At 41.1% G+C, this 25,496-nt stretch overlaps 1 protein-coding gene across 1 annotated transcript in view; it reads left to right on the top strand.

Annotated features, from left to right (window-relative positions):
• Positions 1-1,261: 1,261 nt before the first annotated feature.
• Positions 1,262-25,496, top strand: part of ZNF99 (zinc finger protein 99) — a 46,011-nt gene continuing 21,776 nt past the window's right edge. Inside the window, exons 1-3 of the mRNA XM_009435168.4 lie at positions 1,262-1,445; positions 19,464-19,590; positions 20,387-20,482. Of these exons, the coding sequence (XP_009433443.3) occupies positions 1,443-1,445; positions 19,464-19,590; positions 20,387-20,482 (226 nt within the window). The 5' untranslated portion in view covers positions 1,262-1,442. The remainder of the gene's footprint in view (positions 1,446-19,463; positions 19,591-20,386; positions 20,483-25,496) is intronic.

Below are 25,496 nucleotides of genomic sequence, written 5' to 3'. Positions count from 1 at the left end.
CGTTTAATCTATTTTCTTCATATCTAAACATTGGAGGTCAAGACTGTGCACAGATTTGAAGACACAGAGATTTCTTCTCCTGTGGCCTTACCATCCTTAGTTCACCTTCTGATCTCTGGAATAAAGGTAGGCAACAGGTGGCCAGCAGTAGTCTACCTGTGGTTGTTTTTTCCTGCTGTCCTGTGCTTTATTTATGGCTACTATCTGTTCCTCCCTCAGAGCTGAAGAGAGATGTTGGTAGGGAAAGGCTCTTTTTCCATCTTTGGCAGAAAAGGTTTGTTCAGGCCCTTCCCTCTCCTAACGTCAGAGCTGCACTTCAATGTGGCAGCTACTGGCCATGTGTGGCGACTGAGTGCCTGGAATGTGGCTGGTCTGAACTGTGATGTGCTGGAAAGGTAAAATACAGAGTTAGTTTCAAAGATGAAGTTCCAAAAAATATCTACACTTCATTTATAATTTACATTTTGCTTACGTATTAAAATGATATTTTGGATATATTGCGTTAATTGAATTGCTACAATAAATTCCACCTGTTTTTTTTTTAAATTTTTAAAGTTTGGCTACTAGAAAATTTAAAATACAATTTTATTTCAGAGGATTGCCTTCTTTTTAAAACCTCAGGCAATCTGATAAAAAAACCAGAAGCCAGGAAGGTCATAAACTCTGAAAATTTTAGATAATTGTTATATTCTTTTCATTTGTGAATAACCATATAATATATTATTTATAAAAGAATGTGACCTTATACAAAAGGTTAAATGCAAATACCCTCTGGGGTTGGCCTGGCTCAGCTCAGGAAGGAAGCCCTGCCTGAAAAGGCTGCAGCCTAGACTGTCATCCTTTTCTTTCTTTTCTTTTCTTTTTTTCGTGACAGAATCTCGCTCTGTCATCCAGGCTGGAGTGCAGTGGCGCGATCTCGGCTCACTGCAACCTCCACCTCCTGAGTTTAAGCAATTCTCGTGCCTCAGCCTCCGGAGTAGCTGGGATTACAGGCGCCCGCCACCATGCCAGCCTAATTTTTATTTTTAGTAGAGACCGGGTTTTGCCATGTTGGCCAGGCTGGTCTCCAACTCCTGACCTCTGGTGATCCACCCGCCTCGGCCACCCAAAGTGCTGGGATTACACGCGTGAGCCACCGCGCCCGGCCCGTCACTCTTCATTCAGCTCAGCATCAGATCACATCTTCTGTCACTCAGGGCCTGAGGAGGCGGGGATTTAAACATTATCCAATCAGGGACTCTGGGCTGGGAACCGTCCAATCAGGCACTCAGCTGGAGCGGAAAGGGCGGCTTGTGGGATGTGGCGGGGCCGTTGTTTCTGGTTCCAGCTGGAGCTCCGGATCTCGTTTTCACTGCTCTGTGTCCTTAGCCTCTGTGGCCCTGTGACCTGTAGGTATTTGGAGCTCCACAGCTAGGACGCCAGGACCCCCTGGAAGCCTAGAAATGGTGAGAGTGCCGGGTCCGACATCCTGAGAAGGGGAAGGGGCTGACTGGAACCGGTGGGAAGTGGCTGTGGCGGGACTCAGGCCTCCCCGCAGTGAGCTCCACAGTCTGCGCCCCGAGCTCTTGCCCAGCTCGGCCTCAGTCTCCTTCAGCCATAAGATGGCGGCTGCGCTGACTGCGGGACCCCGGGCGACCTGTCTCCTTCCTGCACTGTGACTATGCCCTGGCCTGGAGCCCTCTCTGGGCCGCTCTGCATCCGCAGCGCCTCCTCTCTCACAGATTGTGCAGGGACCACGGGAGGGGCGTCAGGGGAGAATCCTGGCTCCGGGTGCCGGTTCATGAATGGGAAGAGCTTTGGTCCAGTGAGGTTTCCAGTCCCTCTTTTCTCCTATTAAAAATTGATGGTAGTCATCACTAAAGTAATAAAGAATTTAATCAAAGAGTGATTCAAAAATGGCAGAGCACCCAGCTGTGGTTTGTAGTTTATGGTCTATGGAAGGGATTTGACGGAAAGAGTTTTATAAGGTGCATAATGAAGAAAACCAAATTCAGTAACGGGTTATGTACAGTTACGTAGATTCTTAATTTGTACAATCAAAATGGAAATTTCCCGTTTATATAATCAGAGGTTAATTGTAGTTTATAGTTGGTTAAGCCTGAATTTTGTTTCCCCCAATGTAGTAATTTACAAAAAAAAGCACTTGAATTATTAATATTTTTTTCTTTCTTTTTTTGAGACGGAGTTTTGTTCTTGTTGCCCAGGCTGGAGTGCAGTGGCGCGATCTCGGCTCAACGCAACCTCCGCCTCCCAGGTTCAAGCGATTCTCCTGCCTCAGCCTTCTGAGTAGCTGGGATTACAGGCATCCGCCACCACACCCGGCTAACTTTTGTGTTTTTAGTAGAGACGAGGTTTCTCCGTTTTGGTCAGGCTGGTCTCGAACTCCCGACGTCAGGTGATCTGCCCTCCTCCGCCTCCCAAAGTGCTGGGATCACAGACATGAGCCACCGCGTCCGGCCGAATTAGGTTTTTTAAAAAGTAGATTATCAGGCCTGGCTCAGTGGCTTACACCTGTAATCCCAGCACTTTGGGAGGCCGAGGCGGGTGAATCACGAAGTCAGGAGTTCTAGACCAGCCTGGCCAACATGGTAAAACTCCGTCTCTAATAAAAATACAAAAATTAGCCGGGAGTGTGGCAGATGCCTGTAATCCCAGCTTCTCGGGAGGCTGAGGCAGATAATCGCTTGAACCCGGGAGGCAGAGGTTGCTGTGAGCCGAGATTGCGCCACTGCACACCAGCCTGGGCAACAGAGGGAGACTCCCTCTCATATTAAAAAAAAAAAAAAAAAAAAAAAGGCCAGGTGCGGTGGCTCATGCCTGTAATCCCAGCACTTTGGGAGGCCGAGGCAGGCGGATCACCTGAGGTCGGGAGTTCAAGACCAGCCTGACCAACATGGAGAAACCCCATCTCTACTAAAAATACAAAAATTAGCCAGGTGTGGTGGCACATGCCTGTACCTGTAATCCTAGCTACTCGTGGGGCTGAGGCAGGAGAATTGCTTGAACCCGGGAGACGGAGGTTGCGGTGAGCCGAGATCGCGCCATTGCACTCCATTCTGGGCAACAAGACCGAAACTGTCTTAAAAAAAAAAAGAAAAAAAAAAAAGTAGATATCAGGCATTAGAGCCACCTCAGTGTATTTGCCTGCCACTTAATTATTTTTAATTATTTTCACACTCCTCAGATGACTGATTTTCCCCTCCATTTTTTACAGGTATCTCAAGCAGAGTATTATGTCTACTCCCAAACCCCAATTCCTGCGGCCTAACTCTGGCTTGCAATAAAATACTAAACTTCCAGTTCATAATGTCAATTTTCCCTCTCTGATTCACATTACTATTTGTCCTTAGTGTACATTTTGATACTGTATTTTAATTATTTTTTAACAAAGCATTGGATGGCACTTTTCATAATATTTGTTTTCTGTTTGTGAATATTTCCTATGAGAAGAAAGCAAAAAATAATCCCCTTACACTGTGTTGTAAAAAATCTTTGTGCCGCTTTTTTTTTTCCTCCTTGCTCCACAGATTTTAGCAGAATGTTTTGGGGTAAAGGTTTTCCTTTGGAAACTTTATGATGTGTTTTCAGCCATTCTTCAGTTTTTTCCCTGGTCCTGGGTTTCAGTACTGTCTGGGAATTAGCTAAAATACTCCCCATGGCTATGTCTGCTAGAGGTCTAGTGACTCTCAGCTCCTGGTCATTTTCTCCTGTAGGACAACCTGAGGTATGGAGTGTAGCCTTTCAACGAAGCAGGCGGATGCCCTGGGGTTGAAAGGTCTCTCCTGGTATATTCTTCCTTTGAAAAGCTAACCCTTGAGACATTAAGATTGTCTTCACCCAACCCAGCTTCCATTTTTTGAAGACACATTGCTGGTCAGCCAATCAGATGCTGGTATTGCGGGGAAAACACTGAAATAATTTCTGCCCCCTGCATTCTTTAAGGGAGCAGAACAATAGTGAAATATAATGAAAAAATAGTGAAAGAAAAATAGTGAGAATCTGTGAAATCAAAAATAGTGTCCCAAACAACAACAACAACAAAAAAGTGACCCCAATGAGATGGTGTAAGAACTTGAAAAGTTCTTACCTGGGACACTCACTGGGGCATAATTCAGAGTCTCCTGAGAAGGGGTTATTGGGCACTTAAGTGAGGAGAATGGGGTGGGAGAATCTCTTAAGTGATTGTATGGCCTGACTTGACACATGAATCAGACACATCTGTACCTTGAAAAGATTTGTTCACTTATTTTGACCTCAGTTTTTTAACTGTAAATTGCATTTTGTTAGTAGGGATTGAAAGGTAAGAAAATACTTAACCAAGGGCAAAAAAGAGATGGGTTTCAGAATAAAATTAATATTGAATTGTATATTCCATTTGTTAAAAATTTTCATTTACCTTTTTCCCAGAATGACTTTAGGAATTTTTTCTGGTGTGTTTTTTATGGTTGGGTGATTTTAAACAGAATTACAAGGCTTGACTTTTCGAATGCTACCAAGGAAGAAAAATAGGGAAAATCTCTCTTCCATTTTGGCTTCAGAAAATGCACATATTTCCACAAGAAAAGGTGGTAATTGGTGAGTTCCTTAGATCCATGAAAACATCAGTTCCTCCTTTTGCAGGGTAAATTTGTAACAGTGACTATCTCTATTCTGTATCCTATTACATTGCTCTCTGAGTTTCATGCTGAAACTTTGTACCTTCTAGAAATGTTTCCATATGACTAATTGTTTGCTACATGATTTTTTTTTTTTTTGAAACAGAGTTTCATTCTTGTTGCCCAGGCTGGAGTGCAATGGCACGATCTCGGCTCACTGTAACCTCTGCCTCCCGGGTTCAAGTGATTCTCCTGCCTCAGCCTCCCGAGTAGCTGGGATTACAGATATGTGCCGCCACGCCGCTAATTTTGTATTTTTAGTAGAGATGGGGGTTTCTCCATGTTGGCCATACTGGTCTTGAACTCCCAACCTCAGGTGATCTGCCCGCCTCAGCCTCCCAAAGTGCTGGGATTACAGGCGTGAGCCACCACGCCTGGCCTACTACATGATTTTTAATGGAAATAGTAAAATAATACATTTATTGTCTGAAAAGAATAGATACTTTTGTTTCTCTTATTGAGATATAAAGTGTAAGCACCTTAAAATTTCCTTCCCTTATATGAACACTGTGTTAGAGTAATTGCGCTGAATTTTTCGAACACTTACTTTCAAAAACCAAGGGAATAACTCTGACATGAAAATTAAAGCCTGAGCCCAGTGACTCTAAGCTAAGGCTAATACTGAGCCTGCAAAAGGAGGTTATTAAAGGATCAGTTAGTTTTTTCTGGGGTGTCTTCTCTGCAGATATCCCAGCCTGCTCACCCCAGTCATGGAAGGAGACTTTATCCTGAGGGAAGCCACAGAGCCCTGGAAAGCCAGGGACCCACAGGCAGACGCAGTTAAGGTTAAGATGAAAGGGGATTGGGAGGGTCTTACCGAAGATGAAATTTTTATTGTTTTGAGATAGTTTCTAGACTTTGTAAAATAAAATGAAGTTAGATTTATGTCGAAAAAAGAATTGAATTCCAAAAGGGTATTGCAACAGGAGGAAGTACCAACTATAAGATCTTTAAGGATTGCTAAGTTTAGGCAGACAAGGGCCTTGTTTCATATGAAGAGCAAACAATATTAGAGAGGAGGTCGGAGGGGATGGCGAATGGAGGGTGAAAGAAGGAGATTTTAGATCAGAGAATGTTTTACCGTGAAGTCATCATGTACTTAGGAACTACATAAAAATAAGGTTGTATGTTGACTCAGACTGAGGGTAGCTCAAAGTTCAGAAGCCTGTTGAAATAAGTAATGTTTGATTAAGAAATATTTTAGGTTGACCACTGAAAACAAATTCAGCTGATTTATTTATTTATTTTTTTTATTATTATTTTTTGAGACAGAGTCTCACTCTGTTGCCGAGGCTGGAGTGCAGTGGTGTGATCTTGACTCAACTGCAACCTCCGCCTCCCGGGTTCAAGCTATTCTCCTGCCTTAGCCTCCTGAGGAGCTGGGACTGCAGGCATCTGCCATCATGCCTGGCTAATTTTTGTGTTTTTAGTAGAGAGCGTGTTTCACCATATTGGCCAGGCTGGTCTCGAACTCCTGACCTTTTGATCCGCCTGCCTCAGCCTCCCAAAGTGCTAGGATTACACGCGTGAGCTACCGCGCCCGGCCCGATTTATTTATTTATTTTTTAATGAGAAAAAGGAGACAATGTGCAGAGTCTGTGTCTGGCTATGTGATAGGTAAGAAAAGAGAGCACCATCGAAGTCATAATGGGAAGGGTGTTTCTTTCCAGAAACTGTTCCTGGAGCACACAAAGCATAGCGAATTTTATTAATCACAGCTATTTACCAGGATTATCTATATGCTTTATCTTTCCCCACCTCTTTTCTTTCTTTCTTTTTTTTTTGAGATAGAGTTTTGCTCTTGTTGCCTAGGCTTGAGTGCAATGGCACAATCTTGGCTCACCACAATCTCCACTTCCTGGGTTGGAGCGATTCTCCTGCCTCAGCCTCCTGAGTAGCTGGGATTACAGGCATGCACCACCACGCCCAGCTAATTTTTTTGTATTTTTAGTAGAGACGAGGTTTCTTCATGTTGTTCAGGCCGGTCTTGAACTCACAACCTCAGGTGATCGCCCACCTTGGCCTCCCAAAGTGCTGGGATTACAGGTGTGAGCCACCGTGCTCAGCCTCCCCACATCTTTTCTTTGTCCTATACATTTCTTCCATTTGACTTTTCCTGGATTGTATCTTTTCTAATAAACTGATAAATGTAACTACAGTGTTTTCCTGAGTTCTGTGACTAGCTCTATAAAATTATTGAATTTGAGGAATGTTATGAGAGTCCCCAGTTTTTAAACAGTAGCTCAGAAGCAAAGATGGGCCCATGGGGTTTGTGACTGGCTTTTTCAGTAAGAACAATGTTGTGAGACTGAGCCCTGAATCAGGGTGTGTGCTGACTCTGGGTGGTGTCAGAATTCAGATGTCAGACAGTGAGTTGGTGTTGGAGAATTGCTTGGTGTTTAGCAAACTCTACAAATTTGGTTCCAGCTGAGAGATATCACAGAGGCCTGGTCTGGAATGGATCTCTGGGTGTCTAGGAATGGGAGGCTCTGCTTTTCTGTACACAGGCCATCACACTGCCCATTACCCTGTGATTTCAGGTCTCCTCCCAGGGTGAGAGAGGATAAAAAAGAGGAAAAAAGTTCTAATAACAGACTGCCTTTTTCTTTTTTTTTTTTATTTAAGTTCTAGGATACATGTGCACAACATGCAGGTTTGCTACATATGTATACATGTGCCATGTTGGTGTGCTGCACCCATTAACTCATCATTTACGTTAGGTATTTCTCCTAATGCTATCCCTCCCCGCTCCCCCCACCCCACGACAGGCCCTGGTGTGTGATGTTCCCCACCCTGTGTCCAAGTGTTCCCATTATTCAATTCCCACCTATGAGTGAGAATATGCGAACAGACCGCCTTTTTCCACTGCTGCCATCACAGGATTCCCACCTTCTTACAAGCATATCCACTGGACACTGGCTTATCCACACCCCTCTTAGAACTAGGTACCACCCTCAGGAATTTCACTACAGCATTTTTGATCCTAGTGTTTCCTGCCAAATCTCACTCAAGTGTCTACAAGTCTCCTGGCATATCCCAACCCCAGACACTGAATCTGCAGCAGCAACATGTTTTTTCCACCAACATGAGGTTCTGGACAACCTGTTCATAATATCATCTGCCAGCATGAACCCAAAAATTAATCAGAGTAGAGCCGTACCTGGGCCACTATCTGTAGCACAAACCAGTCCTTCCACCTGCATTGCACTCTCTTTCACCCATAGAGTTTTTTTGTTTTAACTTTTATTTTTGATTCAGGAGTACATGTGCAGGTTTGTTACATAGAGGAAATTGTGTCGGGGGGTTGGTGTGCAGATTATTTTGTCACTGAGGTATTAAGCACAGCACCACACAGGTATTATTTTTCTGATCCTCTTTGTCCTCCACCCTTAACTAGAAGGGTGTGTGTTGTTCCCCTCTTTGTGTTCTCATTATTTAGCTCTTACTAATAAATGAGAGCATGCATTTGGTTTTCTCTTTCTGCATTAGTTTTCTAAGGATAATGGTCTCCAGCTCCATCTGTGTTGCTGCAAATGACATAGTCTTGTTCACTTTTTATGGCAATGCAGTATTCCATGATGTTTATATACCATGTTTTGTTTTTACTAAATACTTCATTTTATTTTTTGAAAATGGGTCTCTGTCACCCAGGCTGGAGTACAGTGACATGATCTCGGCTTATTGCAGCCTCAAATTCCCAGGCTCAAGCAGTTCTTCTACCTCAGCCCCCTAACTAGCTGGGACTACAGGTGTGTGCCACCAAGCCCAGCTAATTTTTCTTCCTGTATTTTTTGTTGAGATAGGGTTTTGCCATGTTGTTTAGGGTGGTCTTGAACTCCTGAGCTCAGGCAATTTACCTGCCTCAGCCTCCCAGAGTGCTGGAACTACAGGCATGAGCCACCAAACCTTACCTGTACCATATTTTCTTTATCCAGTTTACCATTGATAGGCATTTAGGTTGATTCCATGTCTTTGCTATTGTGAATAGTGCTTCAGTGAACATGCATGTGCATGTGTCTTTATGACAGAATAATTTTTATTTCTTTGGGTATATACCCAATTATGAGGTTGCTGGGTCAAATGGTAATTCTGCTTTTAGTTCTCTGAGGAATCGCCACACTGCTTTTCACAATGGTTGAACTAATTTACACTCCTAGCAGCAGCGCCTACGCTTTTCTCTGCAACTGCCAGCATCTGTTATTTTTTGACTTTGTAGTAATAGCCATTTTGACTGATATGAGATGGTATATCATTGTGGTTTTTCTTTGCTTTTCTGTAGTGATGAGTATTTTTTTCATAGGCTTGTTAGCCATATATATATCTTATTTTGGAAAAAGTTTGCTCATGTTTTTTGTTTACTTTTTTTTTTTTTTTTTTAATTGAGACGAAGCCACACTCTCACCCAAGCTAAAGCGCAGTGGCATAATCTCAGCACACTACAACCTTCGCCTCCTGGGTTCAAGTGATTCTCCTGCCTCAGCTTCCTGAGTGGATGGAATTACAGGCGCCCGCCACCACACCCAGCTAATTTTTTTATTTTTAGTAGAGATGAGGTTTAACCATGTTGGCCAGGCTGGTCTCAAACTCCTGATCTCAAGTGATCTTCCCTCCTTGGCCTCCCAAGATGCTGGGATTACAGGCGTGAGCCTTTAATCTTACTCTTAGCCTTTTGTCTACTAGGTTTTTGTTATGTTTTGTTTTGTTTTTGAGGTGGAGTTTCACTCTTGTTGCCTAGGCTCGAGTGCAGTGGCACAATCTCGGCACACTGCAACCTCCGCCTCCCGGGTTCAAGAGATTCTCCTACCTCAGCCTCTCGAGAAGCTGAGATTACAGGTGCCCACCACCATGCCCAGCTAATTGTGTTTTTAGTAAAGACTGAGTTTCACCCTGTTGGCCAGGCTGGTCTCGAACTCCTGACCTCAGGTGATCCACCCGCCTCAGCCTCCCAGAGTGCTGGGATTACAGGCATGAGCCACCGCGCCTGGCTGCGTTTTGTTTACTTTTTAAGGAGGTCGTTTGTTTCTTGTAAACTTCAGTTTTTTATGGATTCTAGATACTAGACCTTTGTCAAAAGCATAGTTTGCAAATATTTTCTTTTATTCTGTAGGTTGTGTGTTTACTCTGTTGATGATTTCCTTGCTGTGAAGAAGATATTTAATATAATTAGGTCCCATTTGTCAGTTTTTACTTCTGTTGCAATTGCTTTTGGTAATTTCATCATAAAATCTTAGTTAGTTCCCATGTGTAAAATGGTATTTTCTAGGTTATCTTCAAGGGTTTCTTATAATTTCAAGTTTTACATTTAAGGCTTTAATTCATCTTGAGTTGATTTTTGTATATGATGTAAGGAAGGGGTCCAGTTTCAATTTTCTACATACTGCTAGGTGGTTTCCCAGTACCATTTATTAAATAGGGATTTCTTCCCACATTCCTCTTATTAGTTTTGTCAAAGATCAGATGGTTTTAGGTCTGTGGCATTATTTCTGGGCTCTCTATTCTGTTGCATTGTTCTATAAGTCTGTTTCTTGTACCAGTATTATGTGGCTTTGGTTACTGTAGCCCTGTTGCATAGTTTGAAGTCAGGTAATGTAATGCCTCCAGCTTTGTTCTATTTGCTTAGGATTGCCTTGGCTACTCAGGCTCTTTTATGGTTCCATATGAATTTTAAAATAGTTTTTTATAGTTCTGTTAAAAATGTTTTTGGTAGTTTGATAAGAATAGCATTAAATCTGTTCTGTTTTTGGGTAGTATGGCCATTTTAATGATTTTGATCTTTTCTACCTATGAGCATAAAATGGTTTTCCATTTATTTGTGTTATCTCTGACTTTTGTTTTCTTTTTCTTTTTTTTTTCTTTTTATTTTGAGTCAGATCCTTGCTCTGTCGCCCAGGCTGGAGTGCAATGGCACAATCTCGGCTCACTGCAACCTCTGTCTTCTGGGTTCAAGCGATTCTCCTGCCTCAGCCTCCTGAATAGCTGAGATTACAGGTGCCCACCACCATGCCCAGCTCATTTTTGTATTTTTAGTAGAGATGGAGTTTCACCATGTTGGCCAGGCTGGTCTCCAACTCCTGACCTCAAATGATCTACCCACCTCGGCCTCCCAAAGTGCTGGGATTACAGATGTGAGCCACCGTGCCTGGCCTGTTAATAGTGTCTTTCATTTCACTAAATCGGAATGCTGCTATTACAGGACAAATAAACACAGATGATGTGGCCACCCAAAAACCATAATAGCTCTTTAGTTAGCTATGTGGCAAGCTTAAATATATTCCAGTATATGAACAAAGTCAGATTATAAATCTTCATCAAAAAGTGCTGGTGGAAATTGTGAGATGTATTTCAGTATGGAACCCCCATTCAATGGCTAGGAGATGAGAGAGCAGCAGAGATGGAAGAGAAACCTTCTAAAATTCTGCTGAGAATATGCCCCTTTTCTTCATAATGCTCATGTTTCTCGTGCTGAGAGTAGTTGTGTATTTTGCTTGTTGAGAGAGAAATTCTTTTTAAGATAGTATTTTCTGGCTGACTTGATCAATCTTATGTCTAAACTGAGTTTTTACCTAAGATGGTTTTAACTTCTTTTTTCCTCTCAGCATAATCTTGCTCAGACTGAGAGCTGTTTTTCTGTCCAATGCTTTGGGTGTCTGCATTGTAAGTATTCCCTGGTGTCTGTAAAAGAGGTGGGCTGTCACAGTGAGAACTTTTGGAGCTATCTCTGTCTGGACTCATGTTGGAAATCCAGCAGTGGTTTTTCCTTGTCACCATTGTAAATAAAAACTGAGGCTGAATTACTGTTCCAATTTCCATTAATGTGAAGGTGCAGTTCTCCCCAGGAGGCCTGCAGGCTTTTCTCCTGCAGCTCAGGCTTCCCTCTCTGAGGTGACACTGGAGTGCTGCTGTGGCAGTTGTGGTTTATGTAAGATGTGAGCTTTCAGCTGTGAGCTCTGCCTCAATGGCAGATGGTAGGGGTCAAGAGAGGACACCAGCTAACAGGAGAGTGCAAGTGGGAGAGGAATAGCCCCAGTGCTCAGGGAATAGAGAGCCATTGCTTTAAAATATAAATAGCCAAAAAGATAGCACCCTATTCAACCATTTTTGTAGGAGATTGAGAGCCTACCTTCAGCAGGCACCTGGCTTCAAGTTGCAAAATTACCTCCTTTCATGAAGATATGAAAAGTTTATTTTGTCATTGAACATAACTGATTAGCCTACATGGCTAGCCTTTTCAATTACCAGGTGAATTTAGGAAGAACTATGTATGACATGGTGCTATAAATTTTTCTACTTGTTAACTAATTAAGGTGACCATCCTTTTGTCTTTGCAGTCTCTTAAGCAGACTGACTGTGATGCATGTCACGTTCAGGTTTAATTGTGTAATACAACAGTTTTATGTCTGTTCTATTATTGTGGAGTTTCTCCGGGGCTGAAGAAAATTTGTCTTTTATGTTTCACAAAAACTCTAGAATTATCAGACATGTTACAAAAATATAAGGTGCCACCCAAGCTTTAAGCTAGAGGAAACTTTCCCTCTCAGGCTATCATTCAACTCACAATTGTGCTGCAAAGTGCATGCTGTCCCCTAAATATGCAGGCAGAATTGTTTCTCTGCCAATTTGGTATCTATAGTCCTCCACAGTAACTTTTAGAGAGGCTAGATCAGAATTCTACAAACTTCACAGGGCAGCAAACAACCGTTTTACCTTTTTCAGTGACTCTTGTATCTTCAGATCTGAAACTGACTCACAGACCATGGGGCCCAGAAACCCAGTCACAGTAACATGTGTGCATTGAGTAGATATGTACACATGAGAATCTCTACTTCCTTTTTCTTCCTCTTGTTAAAATGCCCACAAATGTGCAGGGAACACCTGCTGCTACTCCATCCATTCAGGACCTAAAACTGCAACTTCAAATTCTGAATCCAGGTTTTCAGATTTGAGAAAAAAGAAAAACTTTCTTTCTGAGAGATGCAAGTCCTTTTAGTTGTCAAACTTATAGAGACACTAAAATGAGAGTAGAATTCTCTTTCTCTCTCTCTGTCTTTTTTTTTTTTTTTGAGACAGAATTTTGTTCTTGTTGCCCAGGCTGGAGTGCAATGGCGCCAACTCGGCTCACCGCAACCCCTGCCTCCCGGGTTCAGGTGATTCTCCTGCCTCAGCCTCCCGAATAGCTGGGATTACAGGCATCCCCCACCATGCCAGGCTAATTTTGTATTTTAATAGAGATAGGGTTTCTCCATGTTTGTCAGGCAGATCTTGAGTTCCCAACCTCAGGTGATCTGCCCGCCTCCCAAAGTGCTGGGATTACAGGTGCAAGCCACCGCACCCGACCCTCTTTTTGTTTTTTGCACTATGTATTCATCTTTTGAAGCTGTTCACTATTGCCACAAGTAGCTATATATTAATAATGCCACACTGGACACTATAACTTGTACCTTAAAACTAATGGTGTATATCCAATCAATAATCAATGTTATTCCTGTAAATAAATAAAAATTTCTGACAGACAACTTTGTATCAACTCACTCTCTGTCCATCTTTTTTAGCCTTTACAAATCAACTTGTAATCACACTGCTAATCAAGTATATATTTCAGGCAACTTGAATATTTGCTCCCAGGTTACAGTCCTCAAGCTTGGCCCAAATAAACGGTCAACTTATATCTATGTTTCCTCAGATTTTTCCTAGGTAGACATATTATTTAGAATGTGCCAGAGCAGGCTGGGCGCGGTGGCTCACGCCTGTGATCCCAGCACTTTGGGAGGCCGAGGCGGGCGGATCACAAGGTCAGGAGTTCGAGACCAGCCTGGCCAATATGGTGAAACCCTGTCTCCACTAAAAATACAAAAATTAGCTGGGCGTGGTGGCGGACGCCTGTAGTCCTAGCTACTTGGGAGGCCGAGGCAGGAGAATCACTTGAACCCAGGAGGCGGAGGTTGTAGTGAGCTGAGATTGGGCCACTGCACTCCAGCCTGGGAGACAGAGCCAGACTCTGTCTCAAAAAAAAAAGAATGTGTCAGAGTGGCCTCTATGAGGGGATCTCTGCTTGCTCTAACACCCAAGGATGCAGAGCCATGTTGATCCCACCTGGAATCCGCACATAAGGTCTAGCCTGTGCCTAAGATTTATGAGACAGGGCCAGACTTTGAATTGAGAATGTACAGAAAGTCAACAGAAGACATTTTCTGTATTGTGAGATGTCAATGTAGACATCTTAAATCTTTCCTTTGAGAGTGTGGCTCTTTGAGCTTTTCAGATCTTCTCCAGTGACCTGTTACAGGTATGTGAGAGACTCCAGGTATAAATAAAATCTGATGACAGAATCTGTAAATATAAACAGGCATCTTAGAGTGAGAGATCAAGGCCACAGAGTATCCAGATCCATGACCACAGCTATACCTATCTGTAAATTGTGATACTGGAGTAGAGTATTGTTATTTCTCTTACCCAAGAGCTAACAAATCAGGAGAGGTGATCTAGATTCTGGAGCTTAACCAGGGTGGTTCCATTTTCTATTTATAATCAACCTGAGTCTCTTCTGCCTGGCTCATCATTGGGTCATTAGCCCAGAGTCACTGGAAACCCTCTCACAATCACCCAGGCATCTTTGAGACATTTGAGGATGTCCAGAGCAGAACTGTGTTAGGCTGACATGAGTAGTTAATTCTACTTTTGTCTCAGTGTAAGAGAAATAAGTCATCCTGTGTTTGTTCCTACCCTCATACAAGAGATATCTTTGGTTGGTACCCAGATGAGAGTTTCTCCAGTTTCTTGGTACTTGGGTGAAAAACAAGAAAGAGGTCCTGAGACTCAAACAGATAAACTAATAGCTTCCATTTCATATGGCCATTAAAAAAATAGATGAAGCAGTTATGGTCCCTACCACCCAGGAACTTATAGTCTAGACTAGCAACTGGATACATGGTTGAATTAAACATCATCATATGGTTGGTACAATAAACAGATGTGTGCAGAAACACTTGGCCTTTATTTGGACTACTTTCTTTATATTCTTGTGACTTCTGTCATCACCTGAAGGGATGTTTATGAACAGAGGAATTGTTATTTCTTTTACCTTGGTAGAATACATATATTTTAATAAAATTACCCTAGGAACTTGTTTAAATTGCTTATTAGTACATGTCATAAAATTGACAGGACAGTAGCTAAAAAAAATTTAAATTACCCAAACTCTGGGATTTAAATTTCTCTTAGGTAAGCTTAGGAAAAACAGAACTGGAAGTACACCTAGTAGCATAGAGAACAGAATTCTACATAGGGTCCACTTCCTGGCTCACTTCTGTTTAGATCCACCATTTTTGGAGGCCTTATTTAGGTCAGGTCCCACCGTGGAGTCTTGCCTCACAGAACTGATTAAAAGAGATTGGAGTTTTGGCTGGTGAATCCTGCTGCCTTTCTAGAGCTGGTGCTCACAATTTTCTGAAACTAAAAAGGTAAATGGAAAAGATAAAGTACGTTTTTTAGGGTTCTAATTTTTAAATTTTTTATTAAAACCAGTGTTTGCAGAGACATTCCATTTAGTAACTTGTTTTCTATTCCTGCAGATCCAGTAGTTTCTCTGCAAGTCACAAATAAGTAAATATAAACAAAGTTAGAATTTTTAAAAAATTATATTAAACTCTTCTGTATTCCTCTCATCTCTCTACATTTAGCTTTTATTCTATACATTTTTAAAAAATCAATGACAGAGAAACAGAAGAAGAAATAAAACTGTTGGACCCTGTATCTAAATCCTAGGAATTATTAAACACTTAGTACCAACTCCCAGGGTGTTACGAGGATTAAGTCACATGATGTGTTATTCCCAGCACAGTGCTCTGTAACATACTCTTGAGCACATAGTACCTACTTAGTAAACATTGCACAGTGCAAGTGTACATGTTGTTTTCCAAATGCAAATCTATTCAGACATTGCTGCCTTCTGTTTAGTTTGTAAACTTTAAAGAGCCAGGAAAAAATATAATACTTTATGATGGAGATTGGTTGTCTTTATTTGTACCAGAAGTATTTGTGTTGTGACAAGAGTGCTGAGTGTAAGGGACTGTGAGCTGTGCCTGCTTTCTCTAACTAATGCTAGTGTTGAGCCCAGAGTGTGCAACATCAGCATTGACAGGGAACTTGTTTAAAACACTCATTTATGGACCCTTTCAAAACGTGCAGAATCACATTACATAGAGTGGGGCCAAAATTACCAAGTGATTTATAAGCTTGTTAAAGTTTCAGAGGCAATGCTTAGCTAAGTGGTTATGAGCCCAGGCTTCTAATTAAAATTACATGGTCTATTTGCAGAAATCTCCAGTTGTGCCCTCCCCACAGGTTCTATTTATTGTCCTGGAAGCATCCATGTTGTTTTAATTAAGGGCCTCCTGTGACTCGAAGGTGAGGCCAGAATCAAGTATGAGACATTTAAAATATGTTAGTGGGAGTTAAGTTCCACCTTTTCACTACACTAAAGGGTGGTCACTGGGCCTGTTCTGTTTGGGTTTGGTAGGGACAGGACAGCGTGGCCCATATTTCCATTTATGTAGCAAAAATTGCTCATGTCTGTGACGGGAGGGCACCTGAGGACAGGAAAGGAGAAACATTTTTAACTCTATAGGGCAGCTCATTGTTCTGGAATCTCTTCTCTTATAAAGGAAAGATGGATGGTCTTGGTCCTTCTGCCTGTGGGTGTGGTGGTAGCAGGTAAGAAGGTAGTGGTGACACCTTTAAAGGCATATTCTCAAGACGCAGGTGTATAATTTGTCCAGAGAATCTTATCTGAGAAGGAATCCAAGAGAAAGAGGAGAAAGATTAAAAAAATGGCTTTTTTTTCAGCTAAACATTTTTCAAATGAAGAGTCGTGTCCACTCTGCCTCCTGGAATGCCATGCGTTTAGTCCTTGCAAAACTTTACTTCTCTACTTGTGCTTTTCATCCCTAATGAGTTTGTTTTAACTACTTTTAAAAATTCTTATGATAGTCAAGAATCTCTGAAAGATAACTTCTTTCCTATATACCAGAGACTTCTCTACATTCTCTACATCATGGTTTTTTTTTATATGCCATGCAGGACTCTAATGATGAATTTATGATCTGCAACATTAAAAATGTGCCACTTGTGGCCAGGCGTGGTGGCTCATACCTTTAATCCCAGCACTTTGGGAGACCGAGGCAGGCAGATCAGGAGTTTGAGACCAGTCTGACCAACATGGGGAAACCCCGTCTCTACTAAAAATACAAAAATTAGCCGGGCGTGGTGGCACACGCCTGTAATCCCAGCTACTCAGGAGGCTGAGGCAGGAGAATCGCTTGAACCCGGGAGGCAGAGGTTGCAGTGAGCCTAGATGGTGCCATTGCACTCCAGCCTGGGTGACAGAGCAAGACTCCGTCTCAAAAAAAAAAAAAAAGTTTCACTTGTGGTTGTTGAATATGGGAAGGTGTGGATACTCAAGATTCCTATTGGGGAAAAGCTGGGGTCCTTACGGAAAAAGTAGAACATGTAATGTTGAGGCTCCATCTGTGTTCTCCATTAGCTCTATGCAGAACAGCTTTAAGAAAATGCTTTTTAGCTGGGTGCGGTGGCTCACGCCTGTAATCCCAGCACTTTGGGAGGCCAAGGCAGGCGGATCACAAGGTCAGGAGATCGAGACCATCCTGGCTAACACGGTGAAACCCTGTCTCTACTAAAAATACAAAAAATTAGCCGGGCGTGGTGGCGGGCGCCTGTAGTCCCAGCTACTCGGGAGGCTGAGGTAGGAGAATGGCGTGAATCCGTGAGGCCGAGCTTGCAGTGAGCGGAGATCAGGCCGCTACACTCCAGCCTGGGTGACAGAGCAAGACTCTGCCTCAAAAAAAAAAAAAAAAAAAAAAAAGAAAATGCTTTTTAAAGGCAAGTTGCAGTGGCTCACACCTGTAACCCCAGCACTTTAAGGCGGGTGGATCACCGGAGATTAGGAGTTCGAGACCAGCCTGGCCAGCACGGTGAAACCCCGTCTGTACTAAAAATACAAAAAATATCTAGGCGTGGTGTGGGGCACCTGTAATCTCAGCTTCTCGGGAGGCTGAGGCAGGAGAATCGCTTGAACCCGGGAGGTGGAGGTTGCAGTGAGCTGAGATCGCACCATTGCACTCCCGCCTGGGCAACAGAGTGAGACTCCATCTCAAAAAAAAAAAAAAGTTCTGAAAAAAATGGTTAGGAGATACCTGCTCTCTAGTGTGCTAAAGAAAGTCTGCTTAAAATGGCTATTAAAAGTTACAAAAAATGGGAGTTATCTGTGTCTTGACATTTGCATAAACTGATGTTTCTTTATGGTTAAATTCAGATTATAATTTACTTTGGGGGAGCAATATCACAGCAGTAATGCTGTGTCCTTCTGTGTCCCCTTCTGTGTGCATCAGCACATCATAAAAATTTGTCCTACTGCAGTTGATGTTAATGATTGACTTGATTAAAGTGCTGTCTGAGCTGGGCGCGGTGGCTTATGCCTGTAATCCCAGCACTTTGGGAGGCCGAGGTGGGTGGATCACAAGGTCAGGAGTTTGAAACCAGCCTGGCCAAGATGGTGAAACCCTGTCTCTACTAAAAATACAAACATTAGCTGGGCGTGGTGGCACACGCCTGTAGTCCCAGCTACCTGGGAGGCTGAGGCAGGAGAATCGCTTGAACCCAGGAGGCGAAGGTTGCAGTGAGTCGAGATCGCGCCACTGCACTCCAGCCTTGGTGACAAGAGAGAAACTGTGTAAAAAAAAAAAAAAAAAGCTGTCTGACAGGTTTTTTCAGTATAGAGTTAACTATTTTTCTTCTCGTTATTAAGTATCTTTATGTAGCTGATGTGCACCAATGATCACATTTAATCTGGCACCTGCCTTTCTTAGATTTTCTCTGCATATATCTATCTTTGGAAAATGAGGGCTCTCGTCTTTGTTTATAGGCCAGAAAAACTGGGAAAAATACAGGCTCCTCCACTTGCTGAATGTTTAACAAAATATTCTTTTGGGGCCAAAAACAGGCATTACTGGTGAGCTTGTCAAATTCAGAAACTCAGACTTTATTCCAGATCTTATAAAATAAATATGCTTAACAAGATCTCCAGTTAATTGTACACATTAAAATTTGAGAGGTGTCTTCTAACTCAACATGTCTTTTTGGTCTGAAAAATGTACAAGACTTATTCTGTATGATTTAAAAATAGCACTCAAAAATGTACATGCTTGTTATCATGCCCTTAATTTTATACTTTATTATCCAGAAAAGTATCTTGTCTATGCTGGTGTTGTGGATCTTCTGCCATTCTTTTTTTCTCAGAGTTTGAGAATACATTAGAGAATATTTCTTTTTTTCTTTTTTCTTTTTTTTTTTTTTTTTTTGAGACGGAGTCTAGCTCTGTCGCCCAGGCTGGAGTGCAGCAATCTCAGCTCACTGCAAGCTCCGCCTCCTGGGTTCATGCCATTCTCCTGCCTCAGCCTCCCAAGTAGCTGGGGCTACAGGCACCCACCACCATGCCCGGCTAATTTTTCGTATTTTTAGTAGAGACGGGGTTTCACCGTGTTAGCCAGGATGGTCTCGATCTCCTGACTTCGTGATCTTCCCACCTTGGCCTCCCAAAGTGCTGGGATTACAGGCATGAGCCACTGCGCCCGGCCGAGACTATTTCTGTGTGAAAATTATTTTACTGAATACGTTCAGTCATCCCTGTAAGTTAGAACCTGTTCTCTTTACTCTCTCATTTCACCTTGAGTCAAATTAAAAATTCTGTCCATGGCCAATTGGGAAATCTATATGTGTCTTTGTTGTGTTTTTCAGGGATCGTTGACATTTCGGGATGTGACCATAGAATTCTCTCTGGAGGAGTGGCAATGCCTGGACACGGCTCAGCAGAATTTATATAGGAATGTTATGTTAGAGAACTACAGAAACCTGGTCTTCCTGGGTGAGGATGATTTTAATTAAGCAATTCCTATTATATTCTATAGGTTTCATTTCTCTTTTCTGTAGGATGTGTTTTGGTGATTTATGCTTAGCATAAATAAGTTTCAGATACCCGTTTTCTGAAAACAGGGATTCGAAAGTGTAGAAAAGAATTTTTTTTTTTTTTTTGAAACAGAGTTTCGCTCTTGTTGCCCAGGCTGGAGTGCAATGGTGCGATCTCGGCTCACCACAACCTCCGCCTCCCAGGTTCAAGCAATTCTTCTGCCTCAGCCTCCTGAGTAGCTGGGATTACAGGCATGCACCACCACACCCGGCTAATTTTGTATTTTTAGCAGAGACGGGGTTTCTCCATGTTGAGGCTGGTCTTGAACTCCTGACCTCAGGTGATCCACCTGCCTCGGCCTCTCAAAGTGCTGGGATTATAGGTGTGAGCCACCATGCCCGGCCAGAAAGGAATTTTTTAAAGATGTTTCATTTTTACCCGAACTTTCCACATTTCTAAGCAGATCTGCATTTTTCACTCTAGATTAGTGAAAATTGAAGAAATTTAGTGGCATAAAACGTAGTTGCCACACCTTAAAATCTCATTGCCACCACCAATATTTGATTCAGTAGTACCAGGTAGTAAAATTAAGGGACTGTAGAAATTGAAAATATTTTCTAAATATTTAGAAATTTATGTTATAAATTAGTATTGAGGGATCAATTTACTAGAATATTCTATTACATTCTCTTTAATGAGCACATTATTTGGGGAATACGAGCAATATTTATGTTATTTATTTTTAATAAAACAGGTATTGCTGTCTCTAAGCCAGACTTGATAACTTGTCTGAAGCAAGGGAAAGAGCCTTGGAATATGAAGAGACATGAGATGGTAACTAAACCCCCAGGTATGTGAGAGTGAATACAACAGACAACACAGATGAGAGGTCCAGAGGTCCAGGAGAAAGCCAGTTCTCAAAATGTGACCTGAGAAGCTGTGCTCCAAAGGAAGTAGTTTCTGGGAAGACTGAGATTTTTTTAAATTTTGCTCTCACATAGAGGCATCTTCTGTCTTATGCTTTAAAATTCTCTGAGGATTCTATTTTCGTTTTGGTAATTTCCCTTCAAGTTTACAATGAGAGCCAAAGTCGTGTTCATGGCATATAAGGGACTGCACAATCTGACTGCTTTTCCATATTGGGGACACACAAATATCTGTATAGTTTTGAGAAACTATTTTTAAAAAACCTGGCTCTTTTACCTCACACTTGCTCTATCTCTTACCATGTGATATGTCCAGTTTCTCTTCGCTTTCCACTATGATCGTAAGCTTCCTGAGAACACACCAGAAACAGATACCGGCATATACTTCTTGTACAGTCTGTTGAACTGTGAGCCAAATAAACTTTTTTCTGTTATAAATTATTTACTCTCAGATATTTCTCTGTATGTAAAATATTACAGTCTATAATGTTATCTACATTTTCTATTTTCTTAATCTTTTATATGAATTTTCTATTATTGAAAATGGGGTCTCAGTGTCTGCAACTGTTATGTTGCTATGTACTTCTTGCTTCACCTTTGTCAATATTTATATATTTTGGAGGCCTGTTGTTATACCTACCTGTACATATAAATATAATAGTTATAGATTCCTGGTAAATTGACCCATTTTACTATTATATAATATCAATCTTTGTCTCGTACTAGTACTTGACTTAAAGCATATTGTGCCCAATATAATTACGACTACCTCATCCAATTGTGGCTACTATTTGCATGAAATATAGATTTTTTAAAATTCTGTTACTTACAGACTATTTGACTCAGTGCTAAAATTGGTCTCTTGTGGAGAACATATTGTATGCTTCTTTTCTTAAGCCACTCAGGCATCTTCTTTCTTTTCCTTTTAATTAATTAATTAATGAAATAGGGTCTCACTTCGTCAACCAGGCTGGTTTGCAATGGTGTAATCATGGCAGGGAACTGCAGCCTCAGCCTCTCAAACTCAGATAATCCTCTAGTTTCAACCTCTTAGGTAGCTAGGTTACAGGCCCATGCCATTAAACCCAGCTAGTTTTTTGGTTTTGTTTTGTTTTTTTTTTTGGTAGAGACAGGATTTTGCTTTGTTGCTCAGGCTGTTCTCAAACTCCTGGAATCAAGTTATCAGCCCACTTTGGACTCCGAAAGTCCTGGAATTACATTTCTTTTTATTAAGTAGTTTGATAAATTTATATTTAAAATGATTTCTTAAAGAAATAAAGTTACGCCAGGCATGGTGTCTCACGCCTGTAATTCCAGCACTTTGGGAGGCCAAGGTGGGTGGATCACCTGAGGTTGGGAGTTCGAGACCAGCCTGACCAACATGGAGAAATCCTATGTCTGCTAAAAATATAAAATTAGCCGGGCATGGTGGTGCATGCCTGTAATCCCAGCTATTCAGGAGGCTGATGCAGGAGAATTGCTTGAACCCAGGAGGCGGAGGTTGTGGTAAGCCGAGATTGCGCCATTGCACTCCAGCCTGGACAACAACAGTGAAACTCCGACTCAAAAAAAAAAAAAAGAAATAAGAAATAAAGTTACGCCGGGCGCGGTGGCTCATGCCTGTAATCCCAGCACTTTGGGAGACCGAAGTGGGTGGATCACGAGGTCAGGAGTTTGAGACTAGCCTGGCCAACATAATGAAACCCCGTCTCTACTGAAAATACAAAAATTATCCAGGCATGGTGGCATGTGCCTGTAGTCCTAGCTGCTTGGGAGGCTGAGGCAGGAGAATCACTTGAACCCGGAGGTGTAGGTTGTGGTGAGCTGAGATCGTGCCACTGCACTCCACCCCGGGCAATAGAGCGAGACTCCATCTCAAAAAAAAAGAAAAGAAAAGAAATAAAGTTATATACCAGTTTCATTGTTATGTGTTATGTTTTTTTTTTTTGTTTACATATTTTTTCTCATTTCTTAACTATTTTTTGTTTAATTTTGTAGTGGCGCACTTTGCTTATTTTTTTTATTTTGTTTTGCGTAGTTTCTATAAAATTTTTGTAGTTATGTTGAAAAATGGACATTACGTAAAACATCTTAAGATTAAATCAATGTGTTTTAATCTCATAACAACTTAATTGAATACAAAAACTATATTTCTATATTTTCAAGTTTGTTATTAATATTACAAATTATTTTATATTGTGTATTCAGATTTATGCAGATTTATATTTTGTTTTTATATTCTATAGAAGAATTTTAAGGGTATTATGCCTATTATTATAGTAAGACATTTTATATGTGTCTGTATATTTACATTTAATAGAAAGCTATATATTTATATATGGTTTTTTGATGCTGTCTAGCATCATTTTATTTTTCAACATAAAAGACTCATTTTAGCATTTCTCTTTTTATATATGCACAGTCTCACTCTGTTTTGGGGCTGATCTTGAACTCCTGGTCTCAAGTTTTCTGACTACCTTGGCCTTCTAAAGGTGTAGGATTACAGGCATGAGCCACTGTGCCTGGCCACCATGTAGCTTTTTTTTTTAAACTGTGCTAGTGGTGATGAACACCCTTACCTTTCATTTTGGAAAGTCTTTATTTTTTATTGTTTTTTAAAGTAAAATAATTTCTTATCAAGTATTATGGATTAAGAATTTTTTTTATTACATCAAAATTTGGAAAGCTCTTTTTTTTTCATCTTCAAGTAACCTGTGTACTACTTTATTTTTATTTATTTATTTTATTTTTTCCTAAGTTATTGGGGTACAAGCGGTGTTTGGTTACATGGGTAAGTTCTTTAGTGATTTGTGGGATTTTTGTGCACTCATCACCCTAGCTGTATACACTGCACTCTATTTGTGGTCTTTTATCCCTCGTTTTCCTCCCACTCTTCCCCCCAAGTCCCCAAAGTCCACGGTATCATTCTTATGCCTTTGCATCCTCATAGCTTAATTCCCACATATCAGTGAGAACATACGATGTTTGGTTTTCCATTTCTGATTTACTTCACTTAGAAGGATAGCCTCTAATCTTATCTATGTTGCTGTGAATGCCATTAATTTATTCCATTTTATGGCAGAGTAGTGTTCCATTATATATATATCTCACAGTTTCTTTATCCACTTATTGGTTAATGGGCATTTGGGTTCGTTCCATGATTTTGCTGTTGTGAATTGCGCTGCTATAAATGTGTGTGTAAGTATCTTTTTCATATAATGACTTCTTTTCCTCTGAGTAGGTTCCCAGTAGTGGGATTGTTGGATCAAATGGTAGTACAACTTTTAGTTCTTTAGGAATCTCCACACTGTTTTCCATAGTGGTTGTACTAGTTTACATTCCCACTAGCAGTGTAGAAGTGTTCCCTGATCACCACATCCACACCAACATCTGTTTTTTTATTTATTTATTTTTTATTATGGCCATTCTTGCATGAGTAAGGTGGTATCCTTTGGTGGTTTTGATTTGCATTTCCCTGGCCATTAGCAATGTTGAGCATTTTTTCATATGTTTCTTGGCCATTTGTATATCTTCTGTTGAAAATTGTCTATTTGTGTCCTTAGCTCAGTTTTGATGGGATTTTTTTTTTTCTTGCTGATTTGTTTGAGTGCATTGTAGATTCAAGATATTACTTCTTTGTCAGGTGTATAGATTGTGAAGATTTTCTCCTACTCTGTGGGTTGTCTGTTCACTCTGGTGTTCCTTTTGCCATGCAAAAGCTCTTTAGTTTAATTAGGTCCCTGTTTTGACACTATTCCACAAGATAAAGAGAAAACCCTCCCTAATTTATGTTTGTTTTAATTGCATTTGCTTTTGGGTTCTTGATTATGAAATCCTTGTCTAAGCCAATGTCTAAAAGGGTTTTTCCAATGTTCTAGAATTTTTATACTTTCAGGTCTTAGATTTAAGTCCTTAATCCATCTTGTGTTGATTTTTGTATAAAGTAAAATATGAGGATCCAGTTTTATTCTCCTACATGTGGCTAGCCAATTATCCCAGCATCATTTGTTGAAAAGAGTCCCTGGCCAGGCGTGGTGGCTTATGCCTGTAATCCCAGCACTTTGGGAGGCTGAGACGGGTGGATCATGAGGTCAGGAGTTCAAGACCAGCCTGGCCAATGTGGTGAAACCCCATCTCTACTAAAAATACAAAAATTAGCCAGGTGCAGTGGCAGGCACCTGTAATCCCAGCTACTTGGGAGGCTGAGGCAGGAGAATTGCTTGAACCCAGGAGGCAGAAGTTGTGGTGAGCCAAGATCACACCACTGCACTCCAGCCTGGGCGACAGAACAAGACTCCATCTCAAAAAAAAAAAGAAAGAAAAAAAAGAAAAGAGTATCCTTTCCCTACTTTATGTTTTTGTTTGCTTTGTCAAAGTTCAGCTGGCTGTAATATTTGGGTTTATTTCTGGGTTCTCTATTCTGTTCCATTGGTTTATGTGCCTATTTTTATACCAGTACCATGCTGTTTTTGTGACTATGGCTTTATAGTATAGTTTGAAGTCAGGTAGTGTGATGCCTTCAGATTTGTTCTTTTTGCTTAGTCTTGCTTTGGCTATGCAGGCTCTTTTTTTGTTCCATATGAATTTTAGAATAATTTTTTCTAATTCTGTGAAGAATGACGGTGGTATTTTGATGGAAATTGCATTTAATTTGTAGATTGCTTTTGGCAGTATGGTCATTTTCACAATATTGATTCTACCTATCCATGAACATGGACTGTGTTTCCATTTGTTTGTGTCATCTATGATTTCTTTCAGCAGTGTTTTGTAGTTTTCCTTGTAGAGGTCTTTTACCTCCTTGGTTAGGTATATTCCTAATTTTTTTTTTTTTCTCACAGCTATTGTAAAAGAGGTTGCGTTTTGATTTGACTCTCTGCTTCGTCGCTGTTGGTGTATAGAAGAGCTACTGATTTGTATGCATTAATTTTGTATCTGAAA

This window comes from Pan troglodytes, chromosome 20, assembly GCF_028858775.2.
Source record: "Pan troglodytes isolate AG18354 chromosome 20, NHGRI_mPanTro3-v2.0_pri, whole genome shotgun sequence".
NCBI classification, from domain to species: Eukaryota; Metazoa; Chordata; class Mammalia; order Primates; family Hominidae; genus Pan; species Pan troglodytes.
The sequence above is the reverse complement of the archived record's forward strand: the minus strand, read 5'-3'. Positions and strand labels throughout refer to the sequence as shown.